This window comes from Giraffa tippelskirchi, chromosome 11, assembly GCF_054371585.1.
Source record: "Giraffa tippelskirchi isolate mGirTip1 chromosome 11, T2T-mGirTip1v1.2.pri, whole genome shotgun sequence".
Taxonomy (NCBI): domain Eukaryota; kingdom Metazoa; phylum Chordata; class Mammalia; order Artiodactyla; family Giraffidae; genus Giraffa; species Giraffa tippelskirchi.
In genome coordinates, this window is record NC_137285.1 from 51310613 (window position 1) to 51330356 (window position 19744).

The 19744-nt window shown below is 43.3% G+C and overlaps 1 protein-coding gene across 1 annotated transcript in view; it reads right to left on the reverse strand.

Annotated features, from left to right (window-relative positions):
* Window positions 1-19744, reverse strand: part of TBC1D9 (TBC1 domain family member 9) — a 122661-nt gene that overhangs the window by 27589 nt on the left and 75328 nt on the right. The window contains exons 4-13 of the mRNA XM_081540677.1: window positions 17791-18019; window positions 17101-17362; window positions 14995-15202; window positions 9920-10126; window positions 8501-8671; window positions 7721-7871; window positions 5425-5639; window positions 3108-3225; window positions 1680-1965; window positions 1200-1329 (exon numbers count right to left, since the gene is read on the reverse strand). Coding sequence (XP_081396803.1) covers window positions 1200-1329; window positions 1680-1965; window positions 3108-3225; window positions 5425-5639; window positions 7721-7871; window positions 8501-8671; window positions 9920-10126; window positions 14995-15202; window positions 17101-17362; window positions 17791-18019 — 1977 coding nt within the window. The remainder of the gene's footprint in view (window positions 1-1199; window positions 1330-1679; window positions 1966-3107; window positions 3226-5424; window positions 5640-7720; window positions 7872-8500; window positions 8672-9919; window positions 10127-14994; window positions 15203-17100; window positions 17363-17790; window positions 18020-19744) is intronic.

The window sequence follows — 19744 nt, forward strand, 5'->3', positions numbered from 1 at the left end:
AATGGAAAGTTACAAAGCACTTTTAAGCAGTTACTTGTACTTAAGTATAAATTCCAAATATAAAAACATCCTGGAGGGAGATATGGTGAGATGTTCACAGAATATAGTTTTTCTTTCACATGTGTTCAGTCTCTACATTATTTTACAATAAGCATGTGTTACTTTTATGATGCTAAAACACATCCCAAATGTTTTGTTTTTAATATGTATGGAGTGCTAACAAAAATTTTCTGAAATAATAAATTATCAGCCTTTTTTTTATTTTGAGTTAAGGGCACACATTTCTGTAAAGGTGTCTGGATCCATACCAATTTTTTTTAAAAGCATCAATTTTTTCCTAATTCTCTTTAAGAGAGACTTTCTGACCTCAGCCAGAAGTCACCATCTCTCCAGTATCCAGGCTGCTGCTAGCTGGAATATCACCAGTCATACGATCCCCAAACACCTGGAGAGGACCTGGTGTGCTCAGTAAAATATTCACACTCTTCCTTAATGATCAGGAAATGAACAAACCACAGGTATTATGGGTCCTGAGTCCTCGGAATACCAAAAACCATAAGTGCTATGAGGTACATAGCACCACTAGTTCGTTTGTGGAATTCAGGACCAGATCTGGGGTCACTGTGGACCAGAACATAACTTCCCCAACCCGGGCCGAGCAATTTGAGAGGAATTCTAGAAGTCTGGTTCTTCTCTGGGAGGAGAGAGTATTCTGTGTGTCCCCCACATAAGAGGATTGGCTAGTCTACTTCCCAGGAGACCCAAGGACTTGGCATGAGCACAGGAAGGTCAACCTCCCCATGCCTGCTTTCAACAGCCCCTCCTCAACCCACCCAGAGCTGAAATTGAGCTGCTACTTGATCAGCCTGCATGCATGCATGCTGAGTTGCTTCAGTCATGTCCGACTTTGTGCGACCCCATGGACGGCAGCCCACCAGGCTCCCCTGTCCACAGGATTCTCCAGGCAAGCAAAGCCAAGAATTGGAGGCCTACGCGGGTCATGCAATTGCCCCACTCATTCAGTGGCCCTCTCTGAAGCTTGAAGCTGTCAGCTGGTGGGGAGCTGCTTGCTTCGACAACCAGTTCTCAGAACCAGGAGGGAAGCAGGGACACCCTGGGTTAGCAATGGAAGCGTGTGGCACACACCCAGCGCAGGCCCTCTGAGCACTCAAGAGTGTTGTGACTCCAGGCAGACCTACCTCATAGGAAGTTCTGATGAGTCTGAAAATGTCAACCTCAGGATAGGGCTCCACGTCATCACTGAGCAGGGAGTGGAGGTGAGGGATGGGGGGCAGCGTGCTGTCTTTATTGGTCACGCTGTCCAAATACCTGAAGAAGAAAGGAATCTGGAGTCACTGGGAGGCGAATCTGGAATTCTCCCTTTACAGCTGTCCACCTATTTTCTGCAAACTCTGCATATCAGAAGACTAGAATTTCCTTAAGAGTGAATGAAAATCCCTTCACTTCTTTTTAAAATTTTATTATTTTTTTAAACTGAAGTATAGTTAATCGTCTTCACTTCTAAAGACAAAGAATAAAAAAAAAAAAATCTTCAATCACACAGAGAAGTGGGCCCTATGATAACCATCAGGGCAAATAAGACTCGTAGAACCAAGGAGAAAGACAGATGGAAAATATAGAGAAGAAAACCCAAAGGTAGTTTTCAAGGTAAGAAATACCTTCCCAAAACGGTCATAGCCTCCCCATCGTCCTTGCAGTTCAAAAGCTTGTCTACATTTGCATCGAGCACAGCTAGGGCCAACTGGAATATCACTTTGATTCCTTCATAGAAGAAACAGTCGACAACCACCACTGCGCTCTCAAAGGGCATCACGCTGAGAAACAGGGTGAGGAACCAGGACAGGGAGATGGTGGAGATCACGCCCAGGTCCTGCATGCAGTCGTACAGCTGCGGGACATAGTCCCGGGCCAGTTCCTCGAAGACACCCTGGTCCACCAGGGCACCTGCAGCGGGGGTGGAAGCAAAAGGTCATGTGTTAACCAACAGCACCTTCTCACAAATGAACCCAACCCAACAGCATGACGAAAATAATCCAGCTGACCACTGCTATGCTGCTGAGACAGAACTCTAATCGCTACGTCACTAGATGAAGGTATCAGCACAGCCAAGTCACCCGATGAGTTCTGACTGCATCTTCTCTTTCTGGGGCCTTCCTCCCCTGCTTCTTTATCATCAAAGAGCAATAACATCACACCTCTAAGAGCTGTGGAAAAGGTCAACTTACAAAATTTCCTGACACAGTTATTTTGCTGGCAACATGTTTGGCTAGGCATGAAATATACATCTAAGTAGGTTCATTTCTTGGCAAACTCTTTAAAAAAAAAAAAATCACTCTTCTGGATGCTTGGTCCCCATATAGGAATTGTTTCTTTAAATAATTGTTTGGGTTTTTTTCTCCCCCAAATTATAAGCATTCCAGCTGTACATATTCATGATCAACTTTCTGATGTTTCTGGAGAGTATTTCCAATGAATCAAGTTACTATGCAAACGTTTAGAAATGAAGACAGAACATAAGAGAAGAGCATAAAGTACACCTTTTGCTATACTAGCAATGAAAAGCTTGTCCTGCTAAAATGAATGTCTAACACTGGAGGGGATTATACGGAGAGACATCAATAATTTATTTAAATGCTCACCATTGCTGCTTGCTTTGCAATGAAACCAGTTCTGAAAAATACCTTAGAAACTGAGCTCTGAATATATTTTTATATGCTATTCTGCCCACTCCTTTTTCGAATCCTTCTGCTTTCCACAAATTCCAAGCTCTTCATTAAAGCACCATTAAACCTTTTGGGACTGATGATCTGTGTGCCTGGTGTAGCTCTCATATGCCCCAGACACCCACATTGAGTGTTTTCTAAAACAGTGAGACGTATATTCTTTCCATGGGAAGAAGCTCCACGGTGCTCCTTTGTGTATAATCTATATTGATTCAAGCCCTCTCATTCCCATTTTGGGAAACTGGAGTTGTCTGACACTTTTTGGTTAATAGTGACTGGAAATGGGGTTACAGCTGGTTTCCTAGTTCTAGAAACATTTTCCTGATGAGATAAGGATTATAAATTAATTGCATCCTCACGTACCAACCACCCTGGTATTGTAGTAATCAGGGAGCATGCGTTCACACAAAGCCACCAGCAGCCAGAAAGCTTCCTCCTCTTTGGCATAAAGCAGCAGCACTGATGTGACAATGTTCATGGCCTAAAGGGACGAAAGAAGATGTCATCAAATACATTTTAAATACATCAGACACATTTTAACATGAGCAACTTTGTTAACCTGAAAAACGACTGAGTTAGTCCCAAAGGAGCCAGCACACTTTTTCCACAAAAAAACAGATAATAAGTATGTAAAGGCTTTACATACACACATTCTTCTGAGTTTTGTTTTGTTTACAACTTTTAAAAAATGTAAAAACCCTTAAACCTCAGCCTGCTAAGTGTTTTCCTTTTGTTTGTTGTTGTTTTGTTTTTTCTTTTTTGCCTGGTAACTGTTAAGGGCTCCATGAACACCAATATGCAGCAAGGACTGAGCCCCCCACGACCACAAATCCTCATTCAAAAACTACGTCCAAAGCCTGTCTGACAAAGCTTTTAACCTATTAGTCTCGGTGTTTGTAATCCTTAATTCGATAAGGTGAATATTTCCCTTTTCATCTTCCATAATTGTTTCTATCACCAAGTCGTTCTTCAGGGAACAATGAAACCTTTCAAAGTTGGAGTCCCCGCCCATTATTTCCGACTGGATAAGGATGGTAGTGATAAGTAACAGGGGTTTAATTCTAAAGTAACCTACTTTATTAAAAGATATTATCAGCTAGCTCATAAGCACTCCAGGCTCAACTGCTTTAATAGTTCTCTTAATTAAAAAGAGGAAGATCAAAAGATAAATATGAACTCTATTATATTAGAAGCCAGCTCACACCTGTACTTCTTTTGATCCTCCAGAAACCAGTAAGTAAGTGTTCATCAGATTCCTACAATATAAATGTCAAAAAAGGAATTTTGGTCTAATAGGCTCTTCCTTGTAAGCCTCAATAGGTTCCCAAGTGAAATGATTAAAATTCCACTTAAGAATTAACCTGCCTACTACATGATCATGGTCATGGCTAGTTTCTTAGTCATTCAAGGTAAGTTTCTTTTGAGGCTCTACTTGGTAACAGGCTCTGGACTAAGTATTGGGGAAAAGGAGGGGCACAGTGGTGACAAACCTCACGGGGCATAAATGCAGGGGTCAGAGAGATAGAATAAAGAGGTAAAGGTTTATTAATCAATTTGGAGGAATATTTTAAATTAACTGCTATCAAAAGGGAGACCTGTGACGTGTGTGTGTGTGTGTGTATGCACGCATGGTATACAGGTTTCGCAGAATTAAGCCTGCTTTAGGTTTTAACTAGATGGTCAAGGATGGTCTCTCTGGGTACATATGTGGCCTTTCAATCTAAGGACACTATCTTAGAGCTTTCTAAATTGTGCTATCCATACTAACATATACAAGCAATCACTGTGGCTGGTATATGGGCAACATTTTTCAATACTGAATTACACATTTATTTTAGTGTGCCTTTAAATATAGCCGTAGCATATAACAGCTACATTCTCAAGGACATTAATTGCTTAGGAGTTGCAAAGGGTAGGAGCACTGGGGAACCCAGCATGCAGAATTAAAGGCTTGGTGCCCAGACACGCTCCTGACCAGTCAGTGACCAGCCAGGCCACCAGACGGTGGTGGATCCAGAGAGGGCCCTCTCACCCCTTGGCTCCTCTGCTCAGTGCAGTGTTTCTCTGCTCTGGGAGACCATGCTTCCCCGAGGACATCTGACAAGCTCTAAAAACATTTAGCTGTCACAAGTGGGGAGCACTGGCATTTCGTGAGAAGATGCTATTAAACATGTTATTAAGCAGGGATGTTCTAAACATTCTCCAAAGCACAGGACAGCCCCACACAAAGAATTATTCAGTCCACAATGCCAACAGTACCAAGGTCAAAAGACCCTGGTGCAGTAAGTGCTCTCTTAACCATAAAGCCTTTCTTCTTTTTAAAGAAATATTTATTTATTTATTTGGCTGCACCAGGTCTTAGCGACAGCATACAGGATCTAGTTCCCTGACCAGGGATCAAACCCGGGCCCCCTGGGAGCATGGAATATTAGCCACTGGACCACCAGGGTGGAGAAGGAAATGGCAATCCACTCCAGTGTTCTTGCCTGGAGAATCCCAGGGACGGCGGAGCCTGCTGGGCTGCCATCTATGGGGTCGCACAGAGTCGGACACGACTGAAGTGACTTAGCAGCAGCAGCAGGGCCACCAGGGAAGTCCCCCATAAAGCCTTTCTTATTACTTACCGGCTGGCAGAATTTTTTTTTTTTTTTTTTAAGTCTTACCCATCTGTGACATTCACCTGGCAATACCCTATGTTAGGATTTCGAAAAGCATAAGCTGTCAAGACTCTCCTCAGAGCTGCGATGCCCATTTCATTCTGGAAAGCGGGGTGTTCTGGAAGGGAGCGGTGCAGGTCCCTCTCAATCTCCTCCGTGGCGAGGTTGTACTTCCCCATGGACTTCTCCACGAGGTCCTCATAGTAGCCGGGGTGGGTGGCCTTCTCGTTGATGGCTCCTGGGAAGCACGGAACGGACCCAGCATCAGAAAGCGGGAGCCCCGCCCTTGGTCTGTAATCATGGCTGCCTGACCCGGCCTCCTCACCTTCCTCCTGTGAGGACCTGTGTGTCACAGCCACGGCCAGACTGTAACTTCACTCACGGCCCCCTTCCCTCTTCCCACTCCACTGGAAGCCGGCGGCTTAAAAACTTCCCTGTACACTACGATCCCCTGGAGAAGCGAATGGCTACCCTCTCCAGTATTCATGCCTGGAGAATCCCCTGGAGGAGGAGCCCGGTGAGCTACAGTCCATGGGGCCGCAGAGAGTCAAACACGACTGAGTGATTCTCTCTCTCTGTCACACACGCACACACTCTATGATATCACTTACACGTGAAGCCTAAACAATAGTACAAATGCCTCTAGATACAGAAAAGAAACAGACTCACAGACATAGACAGCAAACTGATGGTTACCAAAGCGGGGAAGAGGATGGGAGAGGGACAAATTACAGTATGGGATTAACAGATACAAACTACTAGTCATACAACAGATAAGTTACAAGGATTTACAGTATAGCACAGGGCATTACAGTCAACATCTTGTAATAACCTATAAGGCAAAATAATCAGAAAATAAGACAACTGGATGGTTATACTCTACACCTGAAACTAACAGTACTGTAAAACTATACTTCAATTGAAAAAATAATGATGAATTTTTTAAAAAACCTCCCTACACACACACAGACAAAAACTCCTCCCTAAGGCAGAGGCTTCCAACCTAGAAACTGTGTTGCAAGGAACTTCCACAGACAACCCAAAGGGGCTGCTCAGAGAAGAACAGGGAAGTGGGCAGAGAAAGTCAAGCTGAAGCCTCAGCCATCTCAGTTCCCCAACCAAGCAGCCTTGCTTGCATTTTATCGGGGTTTTCCTTATGATTTCACTTGAAAAAGGACGCTTTGTCTCTCAAAACATGTTTAAAAACTGAAATTATGAAGGGCTCACAAAGAGCCATACTGAAGAGTAGAAGGAAGGATGAAGAGGAATTTTCAGAATTGCAGGGGGCAGGGAGCATATTCCTGGCAGTGAGGCGCCACTGCTGTGGAGGGGAGCTCCTCGGTGCTGGGCAGGAGGATGCAGAGGTGGGTGAGAGCCACTGCTTTGACATATCTGCATGTTATGATTCTTAAAGACAGACAAGCCTTGGATGCAAACACTTAAATATAAATCTAGTTAAATATAATTTATGTAAGTATAAGGTTTATGTATACATATAAATATATACTGGAGAAGGAAATGGCAACCCACTCCAGTACTCTTGCCTGGAAAATTCCATGGATGGGGGAGCCTGGTAGGCTACAGTCCATGGGGTCGCAAAGAGTCGGACACGACTGAGCGACTTCACTTTCTTTCTTTCTATAGTTCCTCTTGGAGAAAGAAATGGCAACCCACTCCAGTGTTCTTGCCTGAAGAATCCCATGGACAAAGGGGCCTAGTGGGGCTGCAGTCTATGGGGTTGCAAAGAGTCGGACACAACTAAGCAACCATCACACACACACATACATATATACAAATATGTACATATAAAAATACACATACAAATATGTACATATTATATAATTAAATAGGTACTTATATGTTAAACATGTTTGTGTATATAAATATGTATATATATATATATGCACACACACATATGGGCTTCCCAGATGGCATAGTGTTTAAGAATCTGCCTGCCAATGCTGGACACTCGGCTTTGATCTCTGGGTCCAGAAGATCCCCTGGAGAGGGAAATGGCAACCCACTCCAGTATTCTTGTCTGGAGAATCCCAGGGACAGAGGAGCCTGGCGGGCTACAGTCCATGAGGTTGCAAAGAGTCGTACACGACTGAAGTGACTCAGCACACACGCATGTATACAGACACACACATAGGTAATGACAGGGTAAATTGATTTGTACTTCACTGATTAGAAATCAGACCCCTGGGTTGAATTGGGGGTTTCATATGTGAAACAGCCCTGATGTATGACGGAAGGCTGAGGGCAGCCCCGGAGCGCCCCACACTCTGGAGGAGTGCTCCCACCCCAGCCCCGCCGTACCTGACAGCAGCAGCCACAGCTCCCCACGCATGCTCTCAGGGACACCCTTCAGCACCAGCTCCCGGGTCTTTTCCGTGCGGTACATGCAGATCCCCTGCCCATACTCCGCAAAGTGAATCTTCCAGGCTTGCTCTTTCAAAAACTCTTTGGCCTGAAAGGGATGACGTAGCTTCATTTATACCCCAAAGTACTTCGAGAATAGTAAGGACAAGTTTGGTGGAAAGTCAGAACATTTTCCTTGATGAATGGAGCTGGTAAGTTCTGGACAAAATTCACGAGAAGAAACAACTCAGATTTTCTGAAGACATTCTGTAACCTGACCCATATATCAGAGCCTGTGGATCTGTCATGAAGCTTTCTGGCCCAGAGTCAGAATGCCACTTACCTGAGATGGGTCAGGAGAATGCAAATGTTACTTATGGCTTTATGTCTACACCGCCAAGTGAAACGGAGTGGATGTTTGTTAAATGTGGCCTGAGACATTATGTACTTACTTGTTGGTTACTTAAACAACAGTTAAAAAACAAAACTAAAAAATGTCAACTGTATACAGAAGTATATGACACATCTCCTTTCACAATGAAGCCACTCTGAAACCCGATGACATACAAATATGTCATTGTATGTTATATTTATATGTCATTTGTATTTTTAAACAAAATATCCTTCACTTGTAAGAAACTGTCTAGTGACGTATTGATGAGTTTATTTTAAAAGATTTTTTTTTTAACATTACTGTTCTAATACAGAAAGTTCCGGGCAAGAGGAGGTGGCACTCACCAATTTCGGGTTGAACTCCTCGGGAGACCGCCGCCGATACATGGTCATCAGGGTCTGTGTGGCTGTGGGGACGCTGTTGCCATTGAGGTTGAACTGGCGCTCGCCATCAGCATCGGAGCTGGTGCTCCTCTGGGGACTGGAGGAAACAAGGCTGCCGGGCCGAGAATACACCTGCCAATGCAGAGAGCAACAAGAGCCTGGGATGGTTTGAGCTGTAGAATCTACTTCTTCAACATCCTCTCCTCCACCTTTTTGTGCTCAGTCGTGTCCTACTCTTGGAGACCCATGGACTCTAGCCCGCCAGGCTCCCCTGTCCATGGGATTCTCCAGGCAAGAATACTGGAGTGGGTTGTCATTTTCCTGACCCAGGGACCAAACCCCGTGTCTCCTGTGTCTCCTGCATTGGCAGGCAGGTTCTTTATCACCGAGCCACCTGACTGTCCCCTGGACAGACACTAAGAGCTTCACCATGGTTCCCAAGAGGTGTCTTGCTAGGTGATATAGCAGGAGGAAGGCAGCCAGCCAGCATTTTGGTGAGAATTAGACGGGATCATGGGCCACAGAGCTTCGATGTTCCCAATAGGTTTCCTCTGTATTTTATTTTTTGGCTGTGCTCCATAGCATGAAGGACCTTAAGTTTCCCAATTGGAGATCGAACCTGCATCCCCTTCATTGGAGGCATGGAGTCTTAACCACTGGATCACCAGGGAAATGCCTCCCGTGTATTTTTTTTTTTTTCTTTTTTTTTCTTCTCCCGTGTATTTTAGATTCATTTTTACAACAAACTGGTTGGACACTTATCTCTCTGATTAGTATGCATGCAAAGCATGACATGGTTGAATCAACTGCTGATGGGACCACCTCCCTTGGCTCCTATCTAGTTTCTGGTGCCTCAAAAAGGCCCACAGAATCTTGGAGCAGGTAAACAGGAGCTCACTAGATTTACAACATATTTTCACTGCAAGTTGCTCTATGCCTTGAGCTAATCATGTGTCTTTCAGGGCCCAGTTTTCCTGGATGTGAATTCAGAGTTTAATTCAATAGGGACACAATTTGTATTGTATCATAATAAAATCATCCTAATGATGTTGTATTTCAGGTTTGAGACTTTACTGAGTGACCTCTGTATAATTTCCAACAGAGTCACTTAGACCAGAGTCACTTGCTATGTAATCAGGACAAATCACTTCATAACGTCTTCAACATTGAAAGAAGAGGGTGAGATTAGATGTTCAATTCTACGATCCTAAATACAAACACTATGAGATTTAAATGAGATGTCTGCTCTGGACATCAGAGTAGTTGGTTCATCTCAGCACAGCTGCAAAGCTTCAGGATCAAACAAAACAGACCAGGAGGTGAACACTCCCCAGGGAAGAGAAACAAGATGAACCAAACCCGCAGGTGCCTTCCACCGACCTCATCATCCGAACTGTTGTAGCTTCCTGCAAATTCTTTGTCTGAGTATATTTTGGAGCTCGTCTGCTGCAGGAAGTCAGAGATCCTCTGCACCAGAAAGTCTCTATCCTTCAAGTTGGCAAAGAGAAAGGTCATCCTGTTCCTGGTGCTGATGGACAGGGGACTGGGGAGCACGCTGGAGCTGTCTGCCTTTTCTACAATCGTCACCTGAAAAGAAACAGCCCACAAGAGCATTACTTCCCAGGGGTCACTTGACAGCAGCCTCTGAGCGCTGAAGATGCTGAGCGCTGAATAAAGAAGACAGTGCTTTTCAATCTCGGCCGGAACCTCCGTGTTTTACTGAGGCAAGTGGAGATTCTTGAACGCTGTCCCAATAAAAGAAAACATTTCAGAACACATGACACTGGAATGGGAATTTTCTTGCTGGTAGTTATAAATCGAGAGTGAGTCCCCATCCCAGCCCCAGAAGACATTTGGCAACATCTAGAGGCACTTCTGGTAATCACAAGTGGAGGGTACCACTGGCATCTCACAGGTAGAAGTCAAGGATGATGCTAAACATCCTGCAATGCACAGGACCCAAGTCAGCCCACCCCCAACACAGTAAGGTCCAAGATGTCAACAGCGCCAAGGCTGAGAAACCTTGTTGTGAAGGAATTCTTTGACTTTCATTAAAATTTCATGGAACTTTAAGAGGGAGGACTCTTAGCTGGTGCTTCATCTGTAAGAGAGAGAAACAACCCACGATACTGGGTCCTTTTATTAGCTTAATGTGGACATGACTGTTAAAACACCACCAATCCTTCAAACGTCTCGAGTAGACTCCGGGGCTTTGCACTCCTCACCTCTTACCACTTCAAAGTTTTAAAGGCTTGATTTTGAGCAGACATGACGTAAACAGCTTAATTGCAACCCTGTCTGCACGGGCTGCCTGTGTGTGTGTGTGTGCATTTGTGCATACTAGTATGTGTAGTAAAGTTAAGTCTACCACATCAGGAGAAAAGTGGAAAAAGGGGCATGTGTTTCAGCTTTGAAATGATGGCATATATTTGCTGGTTTATGATAGGATTTTCATCAACTGGAAACTAAGATAAATGTATTACAAGTCTTTTCTTTAGCACATTAGGAAGAAACATCTCAAGGCCAGCTCTAGATAAATGGTTTATTTGCAGCTGTGCTGATTGAGCCGTACTTAAGAGTTTAGTTTCTTTCTCGTCTTCATTTCCACATGTAAGCAGTCTAGACAGGTTCAACTTCAACCTCTTCATCAGCATTTTCACGTGAAAGACATTTCCTCCAAGCAGAACTTTAAAAACCTTTCTCCCTTTCAAGGCTAAGTAACCTTTTGGAATTGCCTAAAAAGTTGCAGGGTCACGAGGGCAAAACAGGTATTACTGGGGTCCATAAAGGGAAAAACTGCAGGTCCTGAGTTCTGTTCTCAGCTTTTATAAACAGGTACAAGTTAGATATATATTCATACATTTTTAAAGGAATATTCTGAGATACCTAGATTTGTACCTAAGAGTTTTTTCCTCCAATGCTAAAGAAGCTAGAGAAATTGGTGGGGGGCAGGGGGAGAGGGGGAAACCAATTTCTTTATCATGAAAAGGATTTTCCCATGATACTTCAGACATATATTAAACAATGCTTATTTTTAAAGACTGATAATAACTCCTTTTCTCCCAACAGCTTTTTTCTGATTCTTTTAGTCACCAGGCATCTGCAATTAATGACAAGATACCAAGAGGATAAAAGGTTCAAGTTCTGCACCTAAAATACAGATACCATGTGCTCGTGATGAAATCTGCATGGAAATCCAGTATCTACCAGGATCATGAATACAGAGACAGCAAGAAAGCGCCTACAGAAACCCTAGGAAGCTTCCCATGGGTTAGCATGTATTTTTCACTGACAAATGAGTTCTAGTAGAATTCTACCCCTGAAACTCTGTGCCTCCAGGAAAGGGTAATAGCTCCACTGGAATGTTCTACACAATAATGAGACACATTTTCATCACCAACTACAATTGTAAGATAGCTTGAATTTAATCAAATCTTGGTGTTTCACATGGAACATTTACAAGGTAATTTATAATCGAAAAAAAGAAGAGACTGCATCTAGAAACCCTAATGAGCACTCTCATCACTTTATCCTCTTGCTTCTAGTTCAGACTTTTCTTTAAAATCTACAGCAACATGATTCTGTGTAAACATTTAATGTGTCGATTTACTCTACCTCAAGTCTGCATGCAGAATGTATATTAACAATCTCCAGTCAATATTTCTACTTATTTATAAAAAATTAAATACAACAGCAATCCTGAGTCTACACAATTCTAAAAGGAGCTGTTCCAAGGAGGATGCAAGGTTCCTTGAGGCTCCTACTGATCACTCAGCTTAACTTAGTTCATGGAGAGATCACTCTCTGCTCAAACAGACCCCAATAGAGGGTGGGAGCCCTGTCCTAGTGCATTTTTGTCATCATATAACCTAGAGCAGGAATAAATGCAAGTCCGTTGCTTCTTCCATTAGCTGAGGTTTGGGATTTACCATTCCTATATCTCAGTGATTCACTGGGGTAAAGAAAGGGCACTGCTGTCTCATTGGGGGTTTCTTGCAAGCCGCACCCTCCAACCACAACACACTTTACTTCTAAATGCCACCTATACTATCCTCCCTCTTCTGATTTATCCTGAGATATGCCTGAATTATCTCTGCCCTACTACTTGTTAGGGAAAACTAGGAAGCACAAGATGGGCTGAGGATATTAACCACCAATCTCCTAACTCCTCCAAGCTCTCACAATCCTACTGTAGATCACACTCAAGTGTACACAGAGCCCCTGAACTGAACCAGGAGGAGGGGAACAGGAGAGCAGATGTGGGTGGCAGCCTCCAGCCCCTCTGTTCCTCAGTTACCTCTGGATAAATGAAGTGATGACTCACTCGGATTTATAAATGATACACTCAGTATATTCTTAATCCCAGGATGGGTTTCCCTAGTGGGTCCAGGTCACTCTGCTTTATTTTGTTCAGGTAGTACTTGACGAAGAACATTTTTAATAGTAGACTTTAATAGCATACTGTGAATGGTGATAGATGTTTACTGGACTTATCATAGTGATCATTATATAACATATACAAATATCAAATCACTACTATGTTAACCTGAAACTAGTACATGATGTCAATTAACACAAACACACACAGAGTTTAGTAATTCCCTAAGATAAAGAGGGTAAGTTTGTTGGAAAAAGTCATGAGATGTATTTCAGAGCCAAGTGTAAGTACTGATCAATCATCCATCTCAGAATTCACCCGCAATAATTCCTGGCCTCCAAATGTGTTATAACACCAATGAGCTCACCCTATAAGAAAGAAAACTAGATTTTCCATTGCCTAACACTTTGCATTCATTTTAACCCACCAATTAAAACTTCTAGGAATTTATAATTTAAAGAAAATTATACATATGATTGGGAGGAAACAAAAAAAAAATAATGCAAAGGTCCAATCAAAGGTAACCTAAATAAGACGAAATAAATTATACATATCCAGTAATGGAATAATATGTAGTCATTAAATGTTATAAAAGAATATTTTATGATATGGAAATAAGTTTAGTGTACAGTCATTGTTAAGAGAAACAAGCAAAAAATAAAATTTATTATTTCTTTATACCTAAATAATATAAATGACATATACACAGCAATGCATGGAAAGCCTGAACAACTATAGAGCAGGATGTTCACAGGGGTCATTTCTGAATGGTGGGAGTAGGGGTGAGTTTCATTTTCTTTCTATTTGTCTGTATTTTAATAAGTTTCTGTGATAATGATGCAAACAAGGAAAAAAACCAAGAAAATTTGCTTACATAAAAGATTATTTTTTTTAAAAAAAGAAAGTTGGCAAAGAGAAACTTGAATCCTTTACCACAGGAAATCTTAACAAAGGCTCAACTTTGATTAAGTAGCCAAAGCTTCTAAGCATCTTAATTTCTAGGAAAGGACCAAAGTAGGTTGAAAGCAGCCAGGTTCTAACTGCGAATCTGCCAGCCCTGGACATCCTAACCTGGAATTTCTTCTCAACCCCCAATAGCAAGGCTTCTCCACATAGTACCAGAACAAACTATCACTGTGAAGACACAAGAGAACCCACCTCCAACCCAGGTACAATGATAATGTTCCTCAGTCTTCACTGTCCATGGGTATCAGCCTGGAACCTTATTAAAATACAGACTCTAAAATTTGCAGAGATACAGATCTGGCCACTGCAGCCAGTGGTCCTGGTGGTTCTAACAGAGGGAACACACAAACTAGACAGATCTTGACTTTCTGATTCACAACCTAGACCACCTCTCTAAAGATCAAGATGCTCAGGCTGAATAGGCCAGGAGTAGTAACTACACTTTCTAGTTTCTCTATTTGATGTTTTCACATCTCAGGGCCTTGTTGACCCAGAGTTAGCCAACTCCTGGAGAGAGTAAAGGACTCACCTGTGAGAAGGCCTTTCACAAGCAAACCAACCAGTCCAAACCCCAACGACCTCCTTCACCTGCTCTCACACTCAGGGCCCCTATTCATCTTGCCCTCGTCACCCCAGGGCCAGGAACCAGACAGTTAGGGACAGGGCCTCTGCCCTAGAGCCCGCTGGAATTACTCAACCTGCCAATCCCAGGCCTGCTTATCCTGTCTCAGCTGTTTTCGCACGGAAATCACAATAAAGACTCTAGTCTACATCCTCCCCGCTCCTGTCTGCTGAGCCACCTGCTGCCTCCCCGCTGTGGTCCCTCTAGCATGCCGTGCGCCCCCTGATGGGATCCATGAGTGTACCAAGCAGCCTTTTCAATGACAGCCATTTCCTGCTCTGTTGATCTCCCCTTACCTGCTTCTGAAATAAGAAACCTCACAGGTCCCATGGTCATTCGGAGCAATGACAACACATAAAAGAGTGGCAGATGCCCCCAAAGAATTATGAATGCTCACCTATGGTTAAAAGCCAATTCAGTGATGGTAAGATACAGAGAAAAGGATGACCAATAAAACTCTTAAAACACCCATTTCCACCTGCCACGTACCTCTCGCAGTGGGATAATGAGGCTACACAGGTTCTCCTCCTTGCTGGTGAAGCAGATATAGTTTGTGGACACAAACATCTGCCCCAAAATGTGCATTTTGTTGAATGGAGTCCAGAGGGTACAGTCTGTGTGGCCATCTAATTTTTCATCTTTGGGCAGCCGGAAGAGCGCACGGTACCTCTCACTCTTGGCCCTGGCGTCCAGGTCACTGGAAAACAACAGTGATAACTCACCCCAAGAGAGAAAAGTTTGAGTACCTCTCAATGATGCGGCAACAGAGATTTCCTGGCCCATCTTTCCCTTCCACCTTGTCAGACTTATTTCTGCCTTCTTGGCTTTCTGCTGGAGTTAACTCCAATGATGACCCAAAAGCATAATGAAATCATTCTAATATATTTAGGTCCCCTGTGTAGTCATTTTACAATCAGTATCTGTAAACGTCAAAGAATCTTAGGAAAACAAGGCCTAGACAGGAAATAATTCTCTTTCTAAAAGAATACAGTAATTTCTAAAGAGATGATTACATTTATACTCATCCACAGCCACTCTTGGGGCCTTATCTTTTAAGAATGACCTAATGAGGACGCACATAAGCCACATGAACCTGCAGGCTGTCGGTGGTCACCTTGAATAAATAAAACTGCCTGAAACACAGGAACAACCCACCTCCTGGACGACCAGAGTGTCTAACCCCAGCTGAGTCCTCCAGTGACAATGATATTTTCTCTGATGAGTTGCGTCTTCCTGTTCATCATTTAAACATCTTTGCTCAAGCTTTTAGGCCACTTCAGCCCCTGATGATCCAGTTTCTGGCTTCACAAGGCAAAGACAGGCCCTCCAATTCCCTCCCTTCTATCTCTAAAACTACCTCCATCCTCACCTCCTCCTTCTTCTTTTAGCTGTTTCAAAGGCAGAGGTATCAGCATACACAAGCATCCTTCTGCATGCTGTGAGATCCATTTTTTTTTGGTCGCTTTGCTTGGTATGTGGGATCTTAATTCCTCGACCAGGGACTGAACCTGAGCCCCCTGCATTGGAAGCACAGAGTCCTAACCACTGGACCACCAGGGAAGTCCAAGATGCCATTGTTAAAATTATTCATCTTCTTCTAGCTTTATCTCCATGCTCTCTTCTGTCCTTGTGCTACCGTCATCAACAAACTCTTCCCACCTGCCTACTTCATACGACCTTCTGTTCAAATGTTTTCATTCTAAAAAATAGCAAACCCCCTACTTTACCATTGAATTTCTTGAAAAAGCAGTCTGTACTGACCTAATTCCCTTGCCTTGCCTTTCATATGCATTCAACCCACCACAGTAACCTGTCTTCTTGTCACTCTATCAAAACATGCCTCAAATCACCAAAGGCGTTTTCATTGCAGTGACCTCTTGTCAGGTTTCAACGACCAGCTGTACAGCAATGATGGCCAATTCCATTTATCCCACTAAATTGATGTCTAGTCAGACGCCCTGCAGGCAACTCAACTCAACATGATCAAAACTGAATCCTCATATCCCTTGGACACGCTCTCCCTTCCCCTGTCCCTGACTCAGTTAGGGGTGATTCCATGCATACCATCACACGTTAGAACACCAACTTTCCCCTTGCCTTCTCTCTAGCCTTCACTCTCACATCCAGACTTCTGGGCTTCTCTGCAGCATAGCCTCGTCCCACGCCCAGCCACCTTCCATAAATGCTGACGAGCTTCCTTTCCTCTGTGCTTTTCCCTTGTGTTTCCCTTGTCATATTGTCCCTCTGCCTAAAATAATATGTCTAAAGTAACATCCATTCTACTGACTCCGAGTAATTTTGAGAGCCCCGCTCTGGGCAGCTCCATGGAGAGGTCCTTCTCTGACATCCCCCTGTGTGTGTACTCATGGTGCTCCGCTCTCAGCACCAAAAGAGGTCCCATCCTCTAGTGCTGGAGCTGTCATGTCTACCTCACTTACTGAGCCGTGAGTGCTTTAGGCAGTCTTTCTCAGTTCTGTATCTATACCCAGAAAAGTGTTCTGAACCCTTGAAGCTGTTCAGAAAAGGTAACCTTTCACAAATGAACAGATGGGTTCTTGCTTCCAAAGTCCGTAAGACTCCAGATCTGTCACCTACCGTTTTAGGGCAGACACTTTCTTAGGAGATTTCTTTTTCAGTTTGGGCAGGGATCGATCTTGTTCAAAGCCCTCATTGTCTAAGAGTTGCCTCATGGCAATGTTGGCGAGCTGCTCCATTAGCTTGAAGGTCTCATTGATGTTGAGGAATACAGAGAAGAAATGCTCGCTGGACCTTGTGCTCACTTTGATCACGTCGGGGAGAAGCAGCGTGGCATTCTTCTCGAGCTGAGTGATGTCCACCCACCGGATGACCAGCTTGGCTGAGCACAGAGAACGAGGCTGGGTCAACATGTGGCTCTTTAAAATCCTTTCAAGATACTGGAATCTCACAACACCACCCTCAAATTTCATGGAACTCCTATGAGCTTATGTGCTTATATTTATTATTATTCTGCTTATTAGTGTCAAAAGACAAATCTGGACCACAAACATTCTGAGTTATGATCATTATGGATTAAAGTCCGTGTCTACTAAATGAATTATACCTTTGGTCAATTTTTATTATCTCACGATCAAGTAGTTTACAGCAACTGAGCCAAAAATGATTGAATTCAACTGTTAAGTCATCACGAATCAGTGACAACTGCAGATTTACTACTGTTGATGTTTGGATATGGTTTACACTCAGGACAGGCAAAAACCTCAGTAGACTTTCAAAAGCTTCCCTCTGAAAATCTAGAGGACTCACCTTCCCTTCCCATCAGAAAAGAATAAAAGCAAAGGTGGTTAATACTGAGGTACATCCAACCCTGTCGGGGGACCTTTCCCTTCCAGTAGCTGCAAGAGTAGTAGTTGACGAGTTTCTCCTCCTCAGGCATCCCAAACAGCCGATGGAACTTCACAGCGGCTTCCTTGAACTTCTCCGTGTCGTCATCTTCCTTCACGTCGTTGATTTTGTTATACTCTGCAATGATGCCCTAAGAAGGGATAAAGCACAAATGCACAACTGGTATCACTGTGACTAGAACTGTTTCTTTTCCGTGTGCTGTACATACTGGCAAGGGAACAATTTTTCTTCTAAGGGACACTTTAAAAAATTGAATTATTTTCAAAGCCAACTCCCCAAACCTAAGCCACTTGACAAGCAGCATTTATGTACTAAAAGATTTCCGAAGAGCAACATAGATCAGTGTAGAGGAAAGAAAGACCAAAACACATGTCATTAACTGACATTCGCCACAGACCATGAAAAACATTAGGAACCTGGATAAAAGGAACAAGCCACCATATGAGCAGAAAAGAGGTGAATATTGGAGTGGAAATTATATAAGACACACAATTTTTGGTCAGTTGCACAGGAAATAAGATCTTTGCCAAGACAAGTAACTGGCTTAATCTACTGCTTAATCATTTTAGCAGCTTGAGGAACTATTTGTTACCCAGTTCCTCCATAATTCAATGAAAAATGGCTTCTACATGTCTCCTGAGGGAAAATGTTCCTTGAAATTCCAACTTTGACTTTGTAATCACCAAATCCCTCTTACCTCATCTCCATTTTCTCTGTTCACAAGGTAGGGTGAGATAAACATGAGCTCTGGAGCATGAATGTCTTGGGTTTTGATTCCAAAGGTGTCATTGCAGATTCACGTGAATTTGGGCAGCCTCATACCTAGAATTCCTGCCTTTGGGCTTCCAGTGAATTCTGGATGCTCCCTACAAATATATCTTCCCCAAACGTATTATAACCCCAAACTTCTTATTATCAAAATTCTGCTTCCCTACAATCACCACGTAAAATCCAATATTCTAGACCATGCACATTTTTGATCCAACCAACACTGCAACATTTGTTCTCACTGCACTGCATTTGACAAGATCCAAAGCACACTCAGGGCCTGGATATGTCATCTGTATGCTTTTCCACTGTCTTGCCTGTGGTCCTATCATTCTGAGCACATAAAATCTAGAGTAAGACTGTTGTCTGCTTCACTAATTCTGTGTGTACTCAGTCATGTCCAACTCTTTGTGACTCCATGGACTATAGCCTGCCAGGCTCCCCTGTCCACAGAATTTTCCAGGCAAGAATACTGCCGTGGGCTGCCATTTCCTCCTCCAGGGGATCTTTCCTACCCAGGGATCAAACCCTCGCCTCTCGAGTCTCCTGCATTGGCAGGCAGATCCTTTACCACTGTATCACCCATCACTAACCCTACCTAATCTCAAAATCCAGTCCAATTCCCACCTCTTCACAGATGCTTCTCCCAACTATAACTCTTCTTCCTCACATTAAGTACTGTTGATCCTCTGTGCCTGACATATTGAAATTTTTTACTACATATGATGTCCTGAATTTTATTTTCATTGCCAGACTGTCCACTCCAGTTGCCAGCAGCTGTGGTACTAAGGAGTGATGGCAAGAGGGAAGGGGGAGAGGGCTTTGTCTTCCACCCTCTCCATCACCATTCAATTCTAGTGAAAAACAAACATGTAAACAACAACCATAACAGCAAACACAACCCTGGACAAATCTTCAGCCTATTCTAAGAAGAAGCCACCTCTTAGTCCCTTTGCACAGTCCAGGAATTACCATAGTGGCTTCCCAATGGGCATGCCGGCAGGAGTCTTTCTACCCTGTGATATATTCTGTACAGCTACTTTCTGAAACAGAGATTTGACAACAGCATCTCCACCATGAAAATATC